This window comes from Carassius gibelio, chromosome A1 (genome assembly GCF_023724105.1).
Source record: "Carassius gibelio isolate Cgi1373 ecotype wild population from Czech Republic chromosome A1, carGib1.2-hapl.c, whole genome shotgun sequence".
Taxonomy (NCBI): domain Eukaryota; kingdom Metazoa; phylum Chordata; class Actinopteri; order Cypriniformes; family Cyprinidae; genus Carassius; species Carassius gibelio.
This window is the reverse complement of record NC_068371.1, coordinates 8172931-8191213: the sequence shown is the minus strand read 5'-3', so window position 1 is coordinate 8191213 and position 18283 is coordinate 8172931. Positions and strand designations below refer to the sequence as shown.

General features: G+C 35.0%; 1 protein-coding gene across 1 annotated transcript in view; it reads right to left on the bottom strand.

Moving 5' to 3' along the window:
• Positions 1–18283, bottom strand: part of LOC127994722 (protein sidekick-1-like) — a 204277-nt gene that overhangs the window by 133975 nt on the left and 52019 nt on the right. Inside the window, exon 2 of the mRNA XM_052591829.1 lies at positions 2593–2749. Coding sequence (XP_052447789.1) covers positions 2593–2749 — 157 coding nt within the window. The remainder of the gene's footprint in view (positions 1–2592; positions 2750–18283) is intronic.

Sequence of the window (18283 nt, the reverse complement as noted above, 5' to 3'; positions counted from 1 at the left end):
TGCACAAGGAGGGCAAGACACAAAAGGTCATTGCAAAAGAGGCTGGCTGTTCACAGAGCTCTGCGTCCAAGCACATTAATAGAGAGGTGAAGGGAAGGAAAAGATGTGGTAGAAAAAAAAGTGTACAAGCAATAGGGATAACCGCACCCTGGAGAGGATTGTGAAACAAAACCCATTCAAAAACGTGGGGGAGATTCACAAAGAGTTGACTGCAGCTGGAGTCAGTGCTTCAAGAACCACTACGCACAGACGTATGCAAGACATGGGTTTCAGCTGTCGCGTCAAGCCACTCTTGACAGAAATGTCTCGCTTCAAAAAGGACTGGACTGCTGCTGAGTGGTCCAAAGTTATGTTCTCTGATGAAAGTCAATTTTGCATTTCCTTTGGATATCAGGGTCCCAGAGTCTGGAGGAAGAGAGGAGAGGCACACAATTCACATTGCTTGAGGTCCAGTGGAAAGTTTCCACAGTCAGTGAAGGTTTGCGGTGCCATGTCATCTGCTGGTGATGGTCCACTGTGTTTTCTGAGGTCCAAGGTCAACGCAGCCATATACCAGGAAGTTTAAGAGCACTTCATGCTTCCTGCTGCTGACCAACTTTATGGAGATGCAGATTTCTTTTTCCAACGGGACTTGGCACCTGCACACAGTGCCAAAGCTACCAGTACCTGGTTTAAGGACCATGGTATCCCTGTTCTTAATTGGTCAGCAAACTCGCCTGACCTTAACCCAATAGAAAATCTAAGGGGTATTGTGAAGAGGAAGATGCAATATGGATATGCCAGACCCAACAATGCAGAAGAGCTGAAGGCCACTATCAGAGCAACCTGGGCTCTCATAACACCTGAGCAGTGCCACAGACTGATCGACTCCTTGCCACGCTGCATTGCTGCAGTAATTCAGGCAAAAGGACCCCCAACTAAGTATTGAGTGTTGCACATGCTCATACTTTTCATTTTTATACTTTTCAGATGGCCAAGATTTCTACAAATCCTTTCTTTGTATTGGTCTTAAGTTATATTCTAATTTTCTGAGATACTGGATTTGGACTGGATTTAAAATAAAAAAAAATAAACATTTGAAATATATCAGTCTGTGTGTAATTAATGAATATAATATACAAGTTTCACTTTTTGAATGGAATTAGTGAAATGAATCAACTTTTTGATGATATTCTAATTATATGACCAGCACCTGTATGTATATATGCATGTATGTGTGAATATATATATCAATGTTACTGTCAAGATAGAAACAGAAGAAAGATACATCTTAATTTTTATTTTAGCACTTATATTCTATTTAAGGTTTTCTAAATATTTTGAAATGTTTTATCTTATTGTTTTTTAATTAGTAGTTTTAATAGTATTTTTCAGTTGTTGTTGTTGTTTTTTTGTTTTTTTTAAGCTATTTGTTTTACAGTCCTGTTCTTCTGGTACAGGTACATGCAATGTACTTGCTATAGTAATTACAATAACTAAGTAATATCTACAGTAGGTACTAACCCTGAACCCAACCCTAAATGTAACCCATGTAGTTTACTGATATTAATAAGTACTTTTATAGGTAAGTTCACTGTAAGTACAAGTTAAGGCACATACTGTAAAAAAAGTGCAACCAGTTTATTATATGTTTTTGTCATGTTTGTTAGTATTTGTTTCTCTTAAATATTAATAATTAGTTTCAATTTATTTGTTTTTTCAGGCTTTTTTATTTTGAGTACTTAAAAAAAATAAAAAAAATAGCAAAAATGGTTTTAATAGTATTAGTTTTAGTAGATAATTATGAACACCCTGTTTAAAACAACATGAGGCAATTATTAAATCTTCATGGCAGCATGAAGCAATGTCAATTGCTCCCCTCAACTGTTCTCCAAAATATCTTCTTTAGTGTTCAGCATTAAAAAGAAATTCATACAGGTTCATAAGGATAAGTAAATGATGACAGAATTTTCTTTTTTGACTGAACTAACCCTTTTAAGTCAATTTTTTTTTAGCTTAAAAAAAAAAAAAAAAAATATTCGTCATTGTTCATCTTGTAACACTGTTCTTATTATACACCATTTCTTATCTTATTATACACAACTTGGAGGTCACTGTAATAATAATAATGTCTCAGAAATACGAGGGGTCAAATATGGATGACCAGACATGAGGAAAAGGCCAAAGAAGGGAACAGGACAAATGAGATCCCAAAGGACATAGCACTGTCTATATTATACTTTTTTTATACCGTAGCAGTATTTTGTGCAGTACAATCTTCGACTCAAAATCCAATGACCTCGTTACATGGGTGCAAAATAAGATAATGGTTACTTAAAACTAAATAGTGCAACAAACTACTTTAAAAATGCCATGGAATAAAAATGTTGAATTTGTGGATTGGGGATGTTGTGTTTTGCTGTTTTATGCACCCTTTATAATCTGGAACAGCTTGCCAAAGATCGCATACTAAATCCCATATTAGTGTTATTCATGATCTTGCCTCAGAAGGATTGTCCCTGCTGCATGGTTTTTGATGGAAACAGCTCAATTAAATCAGTTAAATATTTATGTTTAAGCGCGCAGACAACAAGCATATGCGTTAATTATTACCTGTACTCTGGTGTGTATTTAGTGATGTCTGTGCTGTTTCTCATCCATTTGAACTCCAGCGGCCAGCTGCCCTCAGCCAGACAGGTGAGCACAAGTCTGTTCCCCTCCAGGTGTGTCTGTGCACCCCCTGCATCCGTTTTAAAGTACGGAGCGATGTCTGTAAAGAGAACATCAATAACAGAATGAAAACCCATGCTTAATTTTTATATAATTAACGGTCAAACTTCTCAAAATGTGCAAAGATAGCTAATTATGATGCACGAATGAAAGCACACTCTGAGTGTAAGAATAAAGTGCTGAGCATATTTCAAACAGTCCAGTCTCACCGTAGAGGCCAAATAATACTGTGATTAATGACCAATATATCACCCAAGCTGATTCATCAGCAAATATTTGGCTATTTCGAGGCAGATGACGTAAAGTACATCTCATTATATGAGGGAAAAATATATCTCTTATTCTCTTATGAAAGTCCACTAATTTTGGCACCCTTGGTAAATATGAGCAAATAAGGCGGCTGAGAAAATAAACTGCATTGTTTATCTTTTTGATCTTTGGCACTCCTAAAAATTCTTATGAGTAAAATATCTCTGAAGGATATTCCCATTCATAACAAAAATAATTTGTACACAAGGATGACTAGGAGCATGACATTTTCCCGCCATGACTACCTGTTTCACAGGAATATAAATATGAGGGAACACAAAGGCCAAGTTCCCTTAATCATCCATCAGAAGAAGTAAAAACCAAAGAATATAGTTCTGATGTGCAGAACAAGATTGTTGATCTTCACAAAATAGAAAATTAGAGCTAAAGCATTGACAATCTGCATTTCCATTTCCACAATCAACTGAAGCTGTTACAAATCTGCTGGAAGAGGAGGGGTGTCTATATCATAATAGTACACGGTAAGAAGGTTAAGGAGTTTGAGTGACCAAAGACTCTCCAAGGATCACAGCTGAAGAATTGCAGATATTATTTGAGTCTTGGGATCAGAAATACATATACAGTATATATACACACTATATCAAACAGCCATACTGGAGGGTTTAGTAACCAAAATACCAAAATCAACACAAAAATGTGTCACTGAGCACAAATAAAAGCTTCTGCATAGCCATCCAAGTTCCCTGACTTGAACTCTATAGAAAATCAGTGGGGTGAACTGAAGAGATGAAGCCCCATCATGGAGCTGGGAATCTGAAGGTTCTGGAGTGATTCTGGATGAAGGAATGGTCTGATCTCTTGTCAGGTATTCTCCAAACTCCTCAGAAATTATAGGAGAAACTCAGAGCTGTTACAGTATCTTGGGAAAAGGACGCTGAAAAAATTGGGTGCCAATAATTGTGGCCAACATGAAATAGAGAAAAATTAATAAATAAGTTTATTTCATAATGAGATTCTCCACCAAAAAATATTTGTATAAAGTTCTTTGTAAAAATCTCTGTATACAGTACATGCTGTATTTAGGCAAAAGAAGTTATCTCAGAAAGCAGCTATGTGTTGCTAATGATGCTCATACAGACTCAGCTGGACAAAATTACTTCAATCTGTTATTTTGTAGCTAAAGGCCAATGCCTCAGTGGCTCCCATCACAATTGTTAGTAAACTACTCACCATTTAGCAAATGCATTCATCAAAAAACAAAAAAACTAAGACTAATTGCAGAAACAGCCCTCCTGAAGCCACTAAGAGCTTTGCTTAAATGTGATTAATAACAAAATCTGTACATTTAAAAAACCGTGAGTGATTTTTGCCCTTTCAAAACTAGCAGCCATTCATGTAAAGTTACACTTTACTTGTTAATGTAATTTTAATACTACAAAAAAAATTCTAATTAATTGTATAATTTTTAGGGTCAACATTAAGTAAAAAAATAAATATACAAAGTACGAATAATAAAAAAAAATGTATTAAAAAATACAATTCATAAAAAGTAATAATAACAAAAAATAATAAAAAGTTAATTCTTGAAAAAAGAACATCGGTAGTTTGACAATATTGTATATATAAATAATTTATACATATTTTTATTCATAAATAACTATTAACTAATTACAATTAATATTCATAATAATAATAATAATAAATATTTTAAAATAACTTTATTTCAACCAGTTGCCAAGACAACATTTGTAATTTTTCTCTGTAGTTTAACTTAAACCAAATAAATTAAAAGTTCATTAAAACTATATGGACATATAAAAAAACGAATAATAAAAACAAAAACACTACAATAGTATTTCAGTGGTACTAAAATAACACTATTGCAACCAACGTGCAGGGAAAAAGTCAATAGATAAATGGACAGATTTATGAGAAGACAGCTAATTATGCATTCAGTTTAATTTTTAATAACTTCTTGACAAGCTAAATTAAAAGATTTGCCTTTTTATATCATGGGCATTCTTATTTGTCAATGACTGATGAGCAAGAAAAACATTAATAGTTATAAAGCATCACAAAATGATAATTAATAACTCTCCAGCTACTATCATTGTTTTGGACTGAAACTTTGCACTAACACCTTTAATTCATAACCGACTGACGATTACAGCATTCATCTCACATGAAAGGAGCTTGGCGCCGAACTTAATGAGGCAAAACTGTATTTCTTCCAGACCCAAATACACAATGTGAGGATCATAGCACCCTGTGATCTGACCTTTTTTGTGGTTCCAGTATAATGAGACTTTGTGACAGCCACATGCACTCCCAGCACAGTCATACAGTTTTGGTGAGTTAAGTGGCCCCCCTCCCATAATGCACCAGTCTTTTCTTCTGGCCTTAGGACACAGTTACCCACAGAGAAGATCTGAGCACACATACAGGTAGAAGCAAGCATGGGTAATCAGGTGGAAGAAATGGGGTGATCAGTGACATTTACACATCAAACACACACACAAACATTTCAGTGAACATAGTGGCACAAGCTGTCCACACACACACATGCACACACTTGTACGCGCATACACACATCACACAGATTCATGCAGTGGAAGAGACAGGGTGATCAGTGACATTTCCATAAAGTGGAGGCAGAAGATTCTCAAGGGAACAAGAAACAACACACACACACACACACACACACACACAAACCCCTTTAAAAGTGCCTTGTGACCAGGAAATCTCTCTGTGAAGGACTATAGCTCACTCAAAAGAACTTAAAGCAGGAAGAGTACAATCTGTGAAACGGAAAGGACAAACATTATTGATAGAATCATCAGTCTGTGTTACCTGAACTGTGCAAACTCTGGGGCTTATATAAGACATGAGAAACGTTATTTGCCAAATAAAGACACAATGTCTAACATTCAAACACACACTTAATCTATTGATGCACCGAAATAAAACAAAAATAACCAAAGTCTAATATCCTGAAGTTTGAACATGCAGTTTATTTATTTATTTTTTAAAGTAATTAATTCAATTATTATTTTTTATTACATTTAATCAAACGATTAACAAATAAATCTGCATTTTAAACTCCAGATTTTTTATTAAAATATTTTAATGAAATATTGTAATACCAATAATTGAATACATTTTTGAAACAAATAAAAAAAATAAACAAAGCTGCATTTTCAAACTCTCAGTTATTTTATTAAAATATTTTAAATTAAATTAAATTAAAATAATAATTGAATAAATTACTTGAAACAAAAAAGAAATGACACTGCATCTTGAAACTCAAATTTTCAATTACATTTAGAATTCAATTTAATTATTTAATTATGAATTTCATCCCATTTAATTAAAGGGGTCATGTGATGTTATTTACATTTTTTCCTTTCTCTTTGGAGTGTTACAAGCTCTTGGTGCATAAACAAGATCTGTAAAGTAGCAAAGACAAAAGTTTCAAATCCGAAGAGATATTCTTTTTCAAAGTTAAGACTTGTCCACGCCTCCCTAAAATGGCTCATTCAAACACGCCCCCACATGTCTATGTCACTATGTGGGAAGATTAACATAATGCCCACCCAAATGTTCACACAAAGAAAGGTGTAACTTATTTTCTCTGTTGCAGCCGTTGCCATGTCATGTAATTGCTGTGTGTTTCATTGTGAAAGCGAAACTACTTGTTTGACTTTCCAAAAGAGGACACGACTAGAAATCAGTGGTTAAGTTGCATTTCAACACTGTTCCAGAACAGTCCAACACAAATATTCAGGTGTGTGCTGTGCATTTTATGGAGGATGAGGACTGTTTCCTGAACCAGTAGCCAGCAATGCATCTGTGGAACAACGCTGTTTCTATAAAGTTGGGCAGTTCAAACATTGGAAGGACAGTCTGGTGCTTCTGACTCACAGCCTGCAAGTACATTATTTATATTTAAATAATTTGCCAATGATGATTCAAACGTGGGTTTTGAGCAGTGTAAATAAGGGCTTATTTGTTGATTCTCAGATCACAAATGCAGAACAAACATGGTTTTATGTTTACACAATGTGTAAAAGACAGTATAAGTCATTATAATCAGTAATTATGTCCCAACTGGATGCAACAAATGACTCGTTTGTAATGGGTTTTATTGGTTTTGTCTGGTCTAGTGACGTCCGGATCGCGAACAAATCTTTCTCTTTAACCAGATCTTCTTAGTGAACCAGTTGAACCAGTTCACCCAAAGTGAACTGAATCGTTTGAAATGGTTTGCGTCTCCAGTAAGCACTAATCCACAAATGACTTAAGTTATTCGGTTTATAAACATGCCTTACACTCCCTCTGACATGTTTTCAGTTACTTCTAACAGTACATTGACTGAACTGCTAAAAGAGAACCGATGATGAGATGTGCACGAGCAGAGCAGCTGGACTGAGTCTCGTGCCGTTGGCCTAGGAGACAGTATCACGGTATGTTAAAGGGCGTAACATTTCCGTCACACGCTTGAGGCATTCGGCCAATCACAATGCACTGGATAGCTGGCCAATCAGAGCACACCTCGCTTTTCAGACCGCTAAGCCTTGTCAAAATCGACATGTTTCAGAGGGCGGGGCATAGAGCAGAAACAATAACGTGCATTATATGAAATTAATGTTTTTGTTTTGTTTTTTACCTTAAACCGCATAAACACATTGCATTACACCAAAAACACAAAATAATGGTCTTTTTAGGAGCATCATTTATTTATAGAGTATAAAATATTTTATACTCTCTTTACCTAAAAAAAAGTTATATTACCAACAATGCACAAAAAATTCTAAATGTATACAATTTAAGAAAAGAGAAATTCATACTGTATTATGCCGTTCTTTTTAATGCAGTCTGTTCTGTACTTTAGCATGAAGCTGAGATATGGCTTCAGTGTATCAGATTTGATCAGTTTCACATTCAACCGTCAATGCCAAAAATGACATATTAGAATAGAAATCAATTTGAAGAAAAATGATGTGTGAAATCTCTAATATTGGGTGATATTCTACAAAAGAAAATAAAGGAAAAGAACAGAACAGAACAGAACAGACCGACCTTTTTTGCACCTTCATGCTTTTCACACTTTTAGTTTTAGGCCCACTGTTCATCACAATGTGTGTGTGTGTGTGTGTGTTTATATTGTGAAATATAAAGACAATCCTTCTACTATCAGTTGTTTTTTGGGGGCAGTTCACTGATGCACATTTTAAACTGGATTTGTTGGATATCTGGATTTAAAGTTAAATTATGTAAAATACCTCAAATAAACAGTAATTCACAGACATTTTATGTATCCAGTGTTTAAAAATGCCACGGTAAATGGTAAACTTTAGTACAGTATGGATTTAAAATCAATATTAATTTAAAATGTAAGCATAGTCACTGCATCTCCAATGCATTGGAGCACAAATTTCAGTCCATTTCAAATCTTTGTATACACACATACAGCTGCAGGCACACACTGTGACTCTGCAGGATTTCATTTTTCTTTACAAAGTGGTCAGTTGTCACCTGCCACCAACAGTTTTCTTCAATCTCAAATGCCTTGTGATAAAAAGAAGCACAGAGTCCCTTATTCTTCTCTGCTGAAGTTTACAACTCTACCTTTAGGAAAAATGTGAATGCAAAAACATGGTATATTTCTAAGAATTAGAAATTGGAAACTGTTTACACTGAAGGAGGAGCATGGACCCTTAAAAAACCACAGAGTAAAAATGCTTAGCAAAGCAAAAAGCACTTTGAGACATACCTGTATTTGGCTAGTTTAAGCAACAAAGACATACAGTAAAAAGCCATATAGAAGTAGATTAAATTGTTTTAAATATCCCATCACCCTTTTGGGTTTATGTAGACATGTTTAGTTACAGCTGAGAGAATTAGTTATTCTTCAGAGGCAAATAGAACAAATGCACAATAATTAGTGTTTGCCGCTAGATAAGGGGGTTAGTGAAGCATTCAGCACATTTTTGTTTGCTAGTAATCAAATTAAATTTCAAAAGCATGCAAAATCTGACAGCTCTGAAAATGAAGTACTAAACTTACACTGAATTAAGAGAGAACAAACAAAAATGAATAGAAAGCTGAAAGAAAAGACATAAACGCTTGCTCATACAAGCACGGTCAGGCACGCTAATCACCTAAAATTTCTAATGTCTACACCATGGGCTGTATAATGGGATGACCCTCATTCTATTGTTATTCTTAACAATCTGTACATTCCAGATTTTTTTTTTTTGTTTTGTTTTTTTTTGGTCACAGGTTTATCTTTTATAGCCAGAGTTCATATTGAAATGTCTGAAATTTAAACTTTGGTATCTTGGCAAACCAAGCACAAGGTTGAGATTTTTTTCTGAAAATATGAGATTGTTCTGATCTTGCTCTCGTGAGAAAAATGTGAGATGCAACCAAAATTGTATATTTAAATGCTTGTATGCATGTGAAATTTCATTATTTTTACTTTGAGATTGCCATTATTGAGTGCTGCCTTGGCAACTAGCTGATTTAAAAAGTAAAAGGTTTATTTCTATATTTCACATAATTTTAAGCAAAATGTAATCGCTCTATATTTCCTCCAAAACTGTAGGAGAAATAGCTGAGAAATTGAAGACAGCATTTGTGATAATTATTTTTTTCCACAGTTTTTTTTTTTGCCCCCAACCCCACAAAATCCAAATACAGGCTTAAACACGGCTCGACATAAGATTAAGTTATCAGAGAGTCTCACGAACACAGACACATGCCCTCAAAAGCAGAAAGGTTCTCTTGACGGTCCTGCTGTTCCACAAGGAAAACATACCCCAGAAACATCTCAATGCACTCTAGAAACACTCGGTGATGAGCTCCATCTAAAAGAGTTACCATTTTCCAAAAGAGAAGTCTCTTGACATGCTGTATTAAGAGTATAACCGTTATATATTCCCACGGCACAGATCTCCAGCAAAGCTTTCAACAATAAAGAATGGGTGATTTTCTTTTAACCTTTTCTCAAGAGCATGTCAAAGACTTGATTCCCACCAATTCTTTCAAGACATTTACCAGGGTAACCTTGGTGTGGTTGTCTTGTCTTGAGGTGATGGGCAGATGGACCTCTTTTCATTCATTATTCAGATCGCTTTAGATCAAAAAGCATTCACGCCAAATTTATCTCAATGATCAAAACCTCACAAAACTCGCAATGCAAAAAAAAAGTTTTATAATTATAATTAAATTGTGATTTTCTCAAGAACTCAATATTAGAATTATTAGATCACTGAATTCTGCAATTGAAAAAAAACAAAACAAAGTATTCTAGATGGCTGTGCAATAAATAGCCATATACCAGGTTTTGATTGAATAAAAAAAGTTATATGCAGCTGCTACAAAGAGTCTCAAAAGAACATAAAGTACAGAACACGTGCTGATTTGTGTGTGTGTGTGTGTGTGTGTACCTGATATTCCCTACATTATGTGGACCGAATGTCCCCACAAGTAAAGAATGATTTCTGAAGGATCATGTAACACTGAATACTTAAGTAAAGGCTGCTAAATATTCATCTTTGCATCAGAGGAAAAATTACATATGTATTTGAATGTCCATTCAAACTGCAATAATATATAATGTATTAATGTATTTTTTATGACCATACAAGATGTCAATCAAAAAACGTACATACTGTACCTTACATACCCAAAAACCATTGAATGGTAGTGTATTTTTTATATAAATGCACTTGCAAAAATGGAGATTACTTGGTATAGCAAAAACACTTACTGAATGCAAACAAAAATCTTGAATAAAAGAATAAATTGAATAAAGAAATTCTTTTTAGCATTGAAAGTACCACTCATAAAAAATACATGGTACAGTACATCAGGTCAACAATGAAAGTCAAATCACTTGACAATGGGAAAATCAATGACAGCTGTAAACCAGAGACACAACTCTGCAAGTTTAACAGAACAGAAACATCTGTAGAAGAACAGCCTTGACAGAACTTCTTACCTAAGATGGACAAAAGAAGTGTTAAATGTCAATGTTTTTATATATATTTTTTTTTTTAGAAATTCCTTTAGAAGCCATTTTCAAAAACCTCAGTTTTCAGTAGACTTGAAGGAAGTTATCTTTTTGTTTTCAGAAATATTATATTAATGTGGATGGAGAATCAGGTGCACGACTGTTCAGAGATTTCTAACCTATCTTTATATGTTCAGTCCTTTTCTCCTCTTATTACATATCCTCTCCCTGCCTTGTTTCTTTAAGGTATGACTTCTGAGTGAGAAGCTATGAGTGTAAAACATTAAAATTACGAATATTTTCAGGAAAAGTCTGCTTGTAAGTTGTAATATCTCTTTGGTAGCAATTACAAATTAAACAGCCAAAACCTTTAAATCCCATTCATCGACTGTGAGCAGATCACCTTTACCTAAATGTATTTGTTCAGTATGAAAAATAAAAAAATGTGCATACCAAATCAGCATATTTAAAACACTATAGTCATTAAAAGCAGCCTTTTCTCCCAATGTACTAACAATCTCCCAACTCTAAGAATTATTTGAGCTGAGATGAAAGAGAAGTACACAGGGAAAGTGCTAGTTATTACAAAGACAAAAAAGTCTGAGTGTTTTTTTCTTGAATTTCTGACAGCTAGCCAGCTTTCCAGCTCTCTAGCCCATATTCAATTATTATTTTTGACTGTTATGCCGGTAAATAAAATAGGCAGTTATTTTAACTTTGTTTTAGGGAACTAAATAGTCTTATATAAATATCCTGTAGAAATGAATGAGTGTGTGGGTACTTTCATGAGAAAAAGGGATTAAGCCACATTAAATTATTTCCCATCATTCAGCATGTTAACAGGAAATTACATATTTCCCAACTCAGCCATTTCATGACCTATTCAGGCAAGTATTACAAGGCAGCACAGGTGGATTGACCCTGTAGCAACTGTCCTGAACAGTGACTATGAAAAAGCTCAAACACTATTTAGAAGGGATTTGTTTTCTAAAAAACATTTTCTAAATTACAATTATTAACATCGGGCAGCTGACTTGGACACAAAGTCTAAATCCATAACAAAGGTGCACCAGGAATTTACATGCAATGAGAAAATTTAATTTGGTTGCACATTCTACAAAGACCAAAATAAATGAGGAGTAGCTTTGTGAAAACACATTTTATTTCTCAGAGGTCCGACAAGTTAGATGAAAAACAGTGGGTAATTTGCTCTAATTTTTACCCAAGGATGTGCAAGAAAAGCAACAAATGTGTTGAATTCGGACTCCGTTGAAATCCCAAAGTATGCTTGTGAAACAAATTACGTAGTTGCACAAATCTGATCAACTATGTTCTTCAACAAATGCATCTTTTATTAAAACGTAAAAGTTCCTCCTTTATAATTTCTTGGATTGCTTCTTCTAAACAAGAACATATTCAGAAAAGAAAATATCATCATATTTTTTTTTCTTTTTTTTACCTACAGATGGAAGAGTGAAGAAAAAAAAAACTCAACAGCATGATGAAATTGAGAAGAATTCCATAGAGGTAAACTTCATAGGTGGGACATGGCTACTTGGATAAAGTCAAAGAAAGCAGTTGCAATTTTAAAAAGACTACAACTACACAAGTGTGTGTGTGTGGGTGCCAACACAGAGCCTCTCCCATGGGACACAGCACAGTCCGTGACCTCATTAAAGGCAGACAATTTAATATTTGACAACATCCCCAGAGGACTTTGGGCAAAGCAAGACTTCCTGTCTCCCCAGATTGGCTCTGCTGTGGATGAGGGTGTATGTGTGTACCTGCATATGCGACAAGTACAATTATATCAGCACTGCAGGAAGCAGAGCACTTTCCCACAAGTACAGACAAAAACATTCCTATCTGCCACAGTGCTGCTTTGATCAAACTGAAATCATTCATTCTTACTTCACACTGCTCAGAAAACATGTGTCCTTTCGGTAGTCAAAACAATCTAAAGATCTAAATAAATCCATCATTACGGTACAGTATTTTAACTTTAAATCATCGCTTCTGACCAAAATACCCATCCTTAATCCACAATAATGTTTCCTCCAGTGAAAACCCACATGGAAATAACCTATATGCAGATATATGCGCATATATGAAACCTATATGCAGTTTATATGCACATATGCTGCATGTATACAGCACATATGCAAATATATGACAATATATATGCTTCATATATGCATATATATAACACATAGTGGCGTCAGACAGAGCAAGAAGTAGGGATGCACTGGTTGACCGGTGTAGCAGTCGATTCTGTTCCCCTCGGAATGTCTGTTTCCCCTCGGGTTGCCAGGTCCGTGTAATAAACCCCACCAAATAGTTAATAAAACATTTTCCCAAAGTAGCCTAAATTCCGCGGATTTGGCAACATTCCCGCATACAAATACACCAAACACACCTGGATGTTAGGAAAGCAAAAAGGGACAAATTTCTTGCTACACTGCAGCATAGTAAAATGATTCTCACACTCCCGTTTATGTTGTTTTTTTTATTCATCTTGCAGTTGTTCCGTTATTTTTGTCTTATGTTTTTACATTTCAAGTTGAAAAACCTCTCGTCTTAAATTTTTTTTATTTAAGTTTAAGATTTAGGATGGTATTTTGAACTATTTGATTTGCTGTACATCCAGTCACGCTTCTTGCGCACGCTAGTTCTGATAGTACGTATAGTAACTCGGTAACTACGCAAGAATTGCAGACATTCCGAGGGGAACAGAATCGACTGATACACCGGCCATAAATCGGAACCGGACGGTTTTTGCTTAAAATATGCGATCGGCAATCGGCTTTTTTTTTTTTTTTTGGCCTGTTTTTCCAGAAGTGCGCCCGCGTGCACATACTACATTGTAATCATTCGCTATGTCATTTGTGTGGAAGTATTTCAAAATCTGTGCACAGGACACGGGCAGCCGTTCAGCACTAGAAATGTAGAGCTTCATGTCTGAGGCACAGATAGCAGGAAGTGATAAGCCGTTGGTGTACTGGCCCACAAATAAGAGTCCCTTTTCTGCGCATTAAAGCTGCGCGAGCGTACTGTAACGGTCCACGCCCTGAACATGAGTAGACCGTGAAAAAATGTTCAGATCAACTTCTCAAAGGTTGGATGAGAGACAAAATGGACTAAACTGTGACAAAACTGATTTTTTTTAATTTTTTTAATTTATTTTTTTTAAATTAAAACTCGCATACACGTTTGAAAAGCCAGAAGTAAACATCAGTTCTGCATTAGGATGATTATTTTTATTTTACCCTAAAATTACATAGACTTAATTTGATTTTAAAATCACCTGCTGTAGCACAATGAAAAAAGGTGTTACATACATCCAATTAAAAAATTTTAGGTTAATGATGAACAACTATATTTTTTTACTTGAGACAATAAGTTATTTATTTTTCATTGGCTCAAGTAAAAAAATATAGATGTGAATCATTTCCCTCATTTTTTTTTTTTAATTGGATGAATGAAACATTTTGCATCTTTGTTTTATTCGCACCAACATTATTTGATTTTAAAATTTTTGAATAATGTATTTATATAGCATACTTTTATTTAGTCTCACTGGTAAATACCTTTCTTTTATTATTTAAAACCAAATTTAAAAACTAAAATACTAAATGCTGATTAAGAATCATCTTATTGAATGTGTGTTGATTGTGGTGTTTGGATTGTAGAACTATGCAGTTATTGCCTTTAATTTCACATGGTACAGTTAATCTTTTCATTTAAGGCCATTTCTATGTAGTTTCAACCCAATTCAAAAACAAAAACTAAATGCTGATGTCTGTTCCATCTATGTTTGTATTGAATGTATTGAATTTAATGCCTATTAAATACCAAATAAACATCTGGTTTATGCACACTTTCTTTCTTTCTTGTTTGTTGCTTAAAAAAATAAATAATCGGCCAGTTTGCTTGTAAGAAATCGGTATCAGAATCGCCCATTAAAAATTATGATTGTGCATAAATACCAGTCAGGTAAAAAAATCTAAAGTTTTCATTGTGTTAAGTCAAAGTCATTAATTTCTCTTTGAGTTTCTGTTTTGGGATGCTTTTTTTTTGCATTCTAGTATTGTGTAATCAGTTTATTGCATCTGTAACAGATATGCAGGTCAGCGATTCATGGGTTAAATTCTGTTTTATAAATTCAGACTGTTGGTACTAAATGCCAGCCTGGCTGGACTTAAATTACTTTACGATACCCATGCGAGCCTCAAAGGATACCTGAAACCCCCCCCAAATTCCTCCAACACACTGGAGACAAAGGAAACCTTTTTGTATAAGTTCCTTACTTTCACTTTATTATTAATATGTATTTTAATTATGTTTTTGGATTGCATAAAATGGTTAATCCTTGTTATGTGAAGAGTATAAGTTGCAAGCTCATACTTTAGGAAATGTCTCTCCTCACTTTAACTTTCTCAAAAGGAAATGTTCTGCAACCCCCACACTCCTTGGTAGCTCGTAAAATTTTACGACCACACAGGACAGGAGAGAAGCCAAGTCACTGGCTTCTTTTGAACAATGCATTCTATGGAATGTATTCATTAACTTTCTGTTTTCATGTTTTATAAATGTATTACGTATTCCCTTTTGGTACATTTAGATGTTTCCCAACATCTGCAGTGTTATCATGTGTTAAACAAATCTTTAAATGCGTAATTCGATCTAAAAATTAGATCTTTGGTCATATATATATTATGTCTAGTCTTGTTCTAATCGTCATGCTTTGACAGACCCATTTATCTAGAGCAAAGTAATGAAAAATGTATTTAATCTGGAATAATGAACTTGCTTTAATATTCCTGATGAAATCGGACAGGCCCTAAATCATCAGGGGGTTGTCTCAACCGAGACAAAGGAACTTTCCCTCCGCTTCAGATCGCGGACATTCATTGGATGCTCCCTCGAAAATGGGCGTGAACTATTTCAAGCTATAAGAATTGACCAAACAAGGTCCACCCTCTCTTCTTTCTCTTCTTGCTCTTCTTCCCGTTCTCCGTTCTCGGACACGTCGCTCCGCAGTTCTCCTCCCCCCTCAGCACACGGACTGAGGAGAGGAAAGCCATTTTCATGGCTCATTTGGAAACTTTCATTTTCGTTGTTTTGTTTTCTTTTCTTTACTAAGTTTATTCAACTATTCGCCTCTCCACACAATGAAGACGAATTCTGGAACATTGTTTGTTGAACCTTTCAAATACCGCGCGAAGATGAACGAACACCTCTTGGCAACAAAGGAACACGTGACTCCACGCTCACGCCAAGATCCAGCGCAGCTTGCACGCGCGTCACACGGCCTCCGGCCCACGCGCGCAGTTTTCAAAGGACCACGTGACATCACACGTGCGTCGCCGGTACCACGCTCACCCACTGGGCCATGCAAGTATCGTTTTCTATGGAGATTTAAATGCTGCTTTAAAGTGTTGCTATTATTTGATTCGTTGTTGGTTCCACTAAGGTTTACTGACTGATTTTCATACCTGAGCTCATTCTGTGATCTCTCTCGCTTTCTCCACTTCTCTCTCTCTCTCTCTCTCTCTCTCTCTCTCTCTCTCTCTCTCTCTCTCTCTCTCTCTCTGTTATTTGGATTCCGTTATGTCTTGTAAATGTTTATTGTCTGTATTTTCGTACGCATATTTACTCTGTGTGATTTGTAGTTTGATGTATTACTAGTTGAATTATTAAAAACCCATATATAAAATGATTGGCCTGGACTCCACCCCACTCACATTACGAGTCACTGAAATGTTCTGATCTTTAGCTACAAGCTCTAAATTTAGAAACTAAATTTATCATAAGGATAGGATAATATTTTCATGGCCAGAGAATACTTTTCCTTGAATTATAAGGCGTGATAACTTTATTGAAAATTGATAGGTCTACAGTGGTGTGCTGGACATACCACGGTTTGATCTGCAGTAATTTACAGTAAGAGATCACAATAATTGATATGAAGAATGTAATATTGACATATTAATGAGTAAATTACAGTGCCCTGTGATTAGTATTGGTATTGGCAATTGAGCTATTTTTCATAATCAATAAAATTAAATGTAACTGTCATCTGAGATATATATTAATCAAATTCTTGATTAATTATTCAAATTCCCTATATATCCTTTGAGTTAATTACTATGTAAAACTCATTGTTGTTACATTTTGGTGGAGGATGCGGGCATTTCAAACTTCGTTTTGTGAGCAATCAATCTGTGTATATGGTTTTTAATAATTTCTGCACGTGCGCTATGAAATTATGTAACGTTACTTGTGAGATAAGTCGCAAGACGCGAACTCACTCAACTGACTGAGGCAAAAAGCTGGTCAGTGAGCGCGCTAGGTATTTGTAGAAACTTAACAGTATAGTCACTGTTATTTTTAATGAAAGTAAACTGCAGTATAATGTTAAAAGTATCCTGTTAAGAAAGACCAAAATCTTTTTACAGTGAGAACATTTTAATATGAATAATTAAAAGATGAAGAAATCTTTTATTAGTTGCAACATGTAAATCTGAACATGAGCGATGTTCCTCTGATTCAGTAAAAAGGCCTTGTTATTAAATATCGTTATTGAATTCGTGGCGAACCACAGTGATATTCAAAAAAATAAACGATAAAAACTCCTGGTCTAAAATTGGCTTAGCTACCCGATTTTTAAACCTAAAACATTTAAATCATAAGTGCTATTTTGATAAATGTTTATTGGAGTCAACAGTTGGAAAATTCCTGTTTTTATTACAGTTGTGTTTTGGAAGTGAACGGATCCTTCTTCAACCTATGTTAATATAGCACCTCAGAGATTAAAACCTTTGGTTTGTTACTTGTGATTTTTGATGCAGAAAATCAGCCTGACAAACGATCAGATAATTTCTAAGTCATATTGAAATTGTAGTTCCTCTATCTAAACACCAGGAGGAACGCGTGGGTTAGAAATTTCAGGGTACGCCCTGCTTTCTGATTCCAGCTTGCATGAGTGCAAAGCTGCCAACCTGTGGCCATTTCAGATAATGCGCTCTGATTGCTAATTTATAATCCCCTGTGATGTATATTTGAATTGGATGTCTAAATTCTCGAGAATTATTTGCATTTACAGCTTTGCTCGTGCGAATATGATTACAGGGAAACAAAAGAATGTTCCCTGCCTTTGACTGTTTACATTTACTTTGAGTTTGGTTCAAACATGATTTGAATTAAAATGTAATTGTTAACAGTGGAAATCTAGATGTGTCAGGTCAACCACTGATTGACCCACTTAGAAGGTAAGCCATCTAGTGG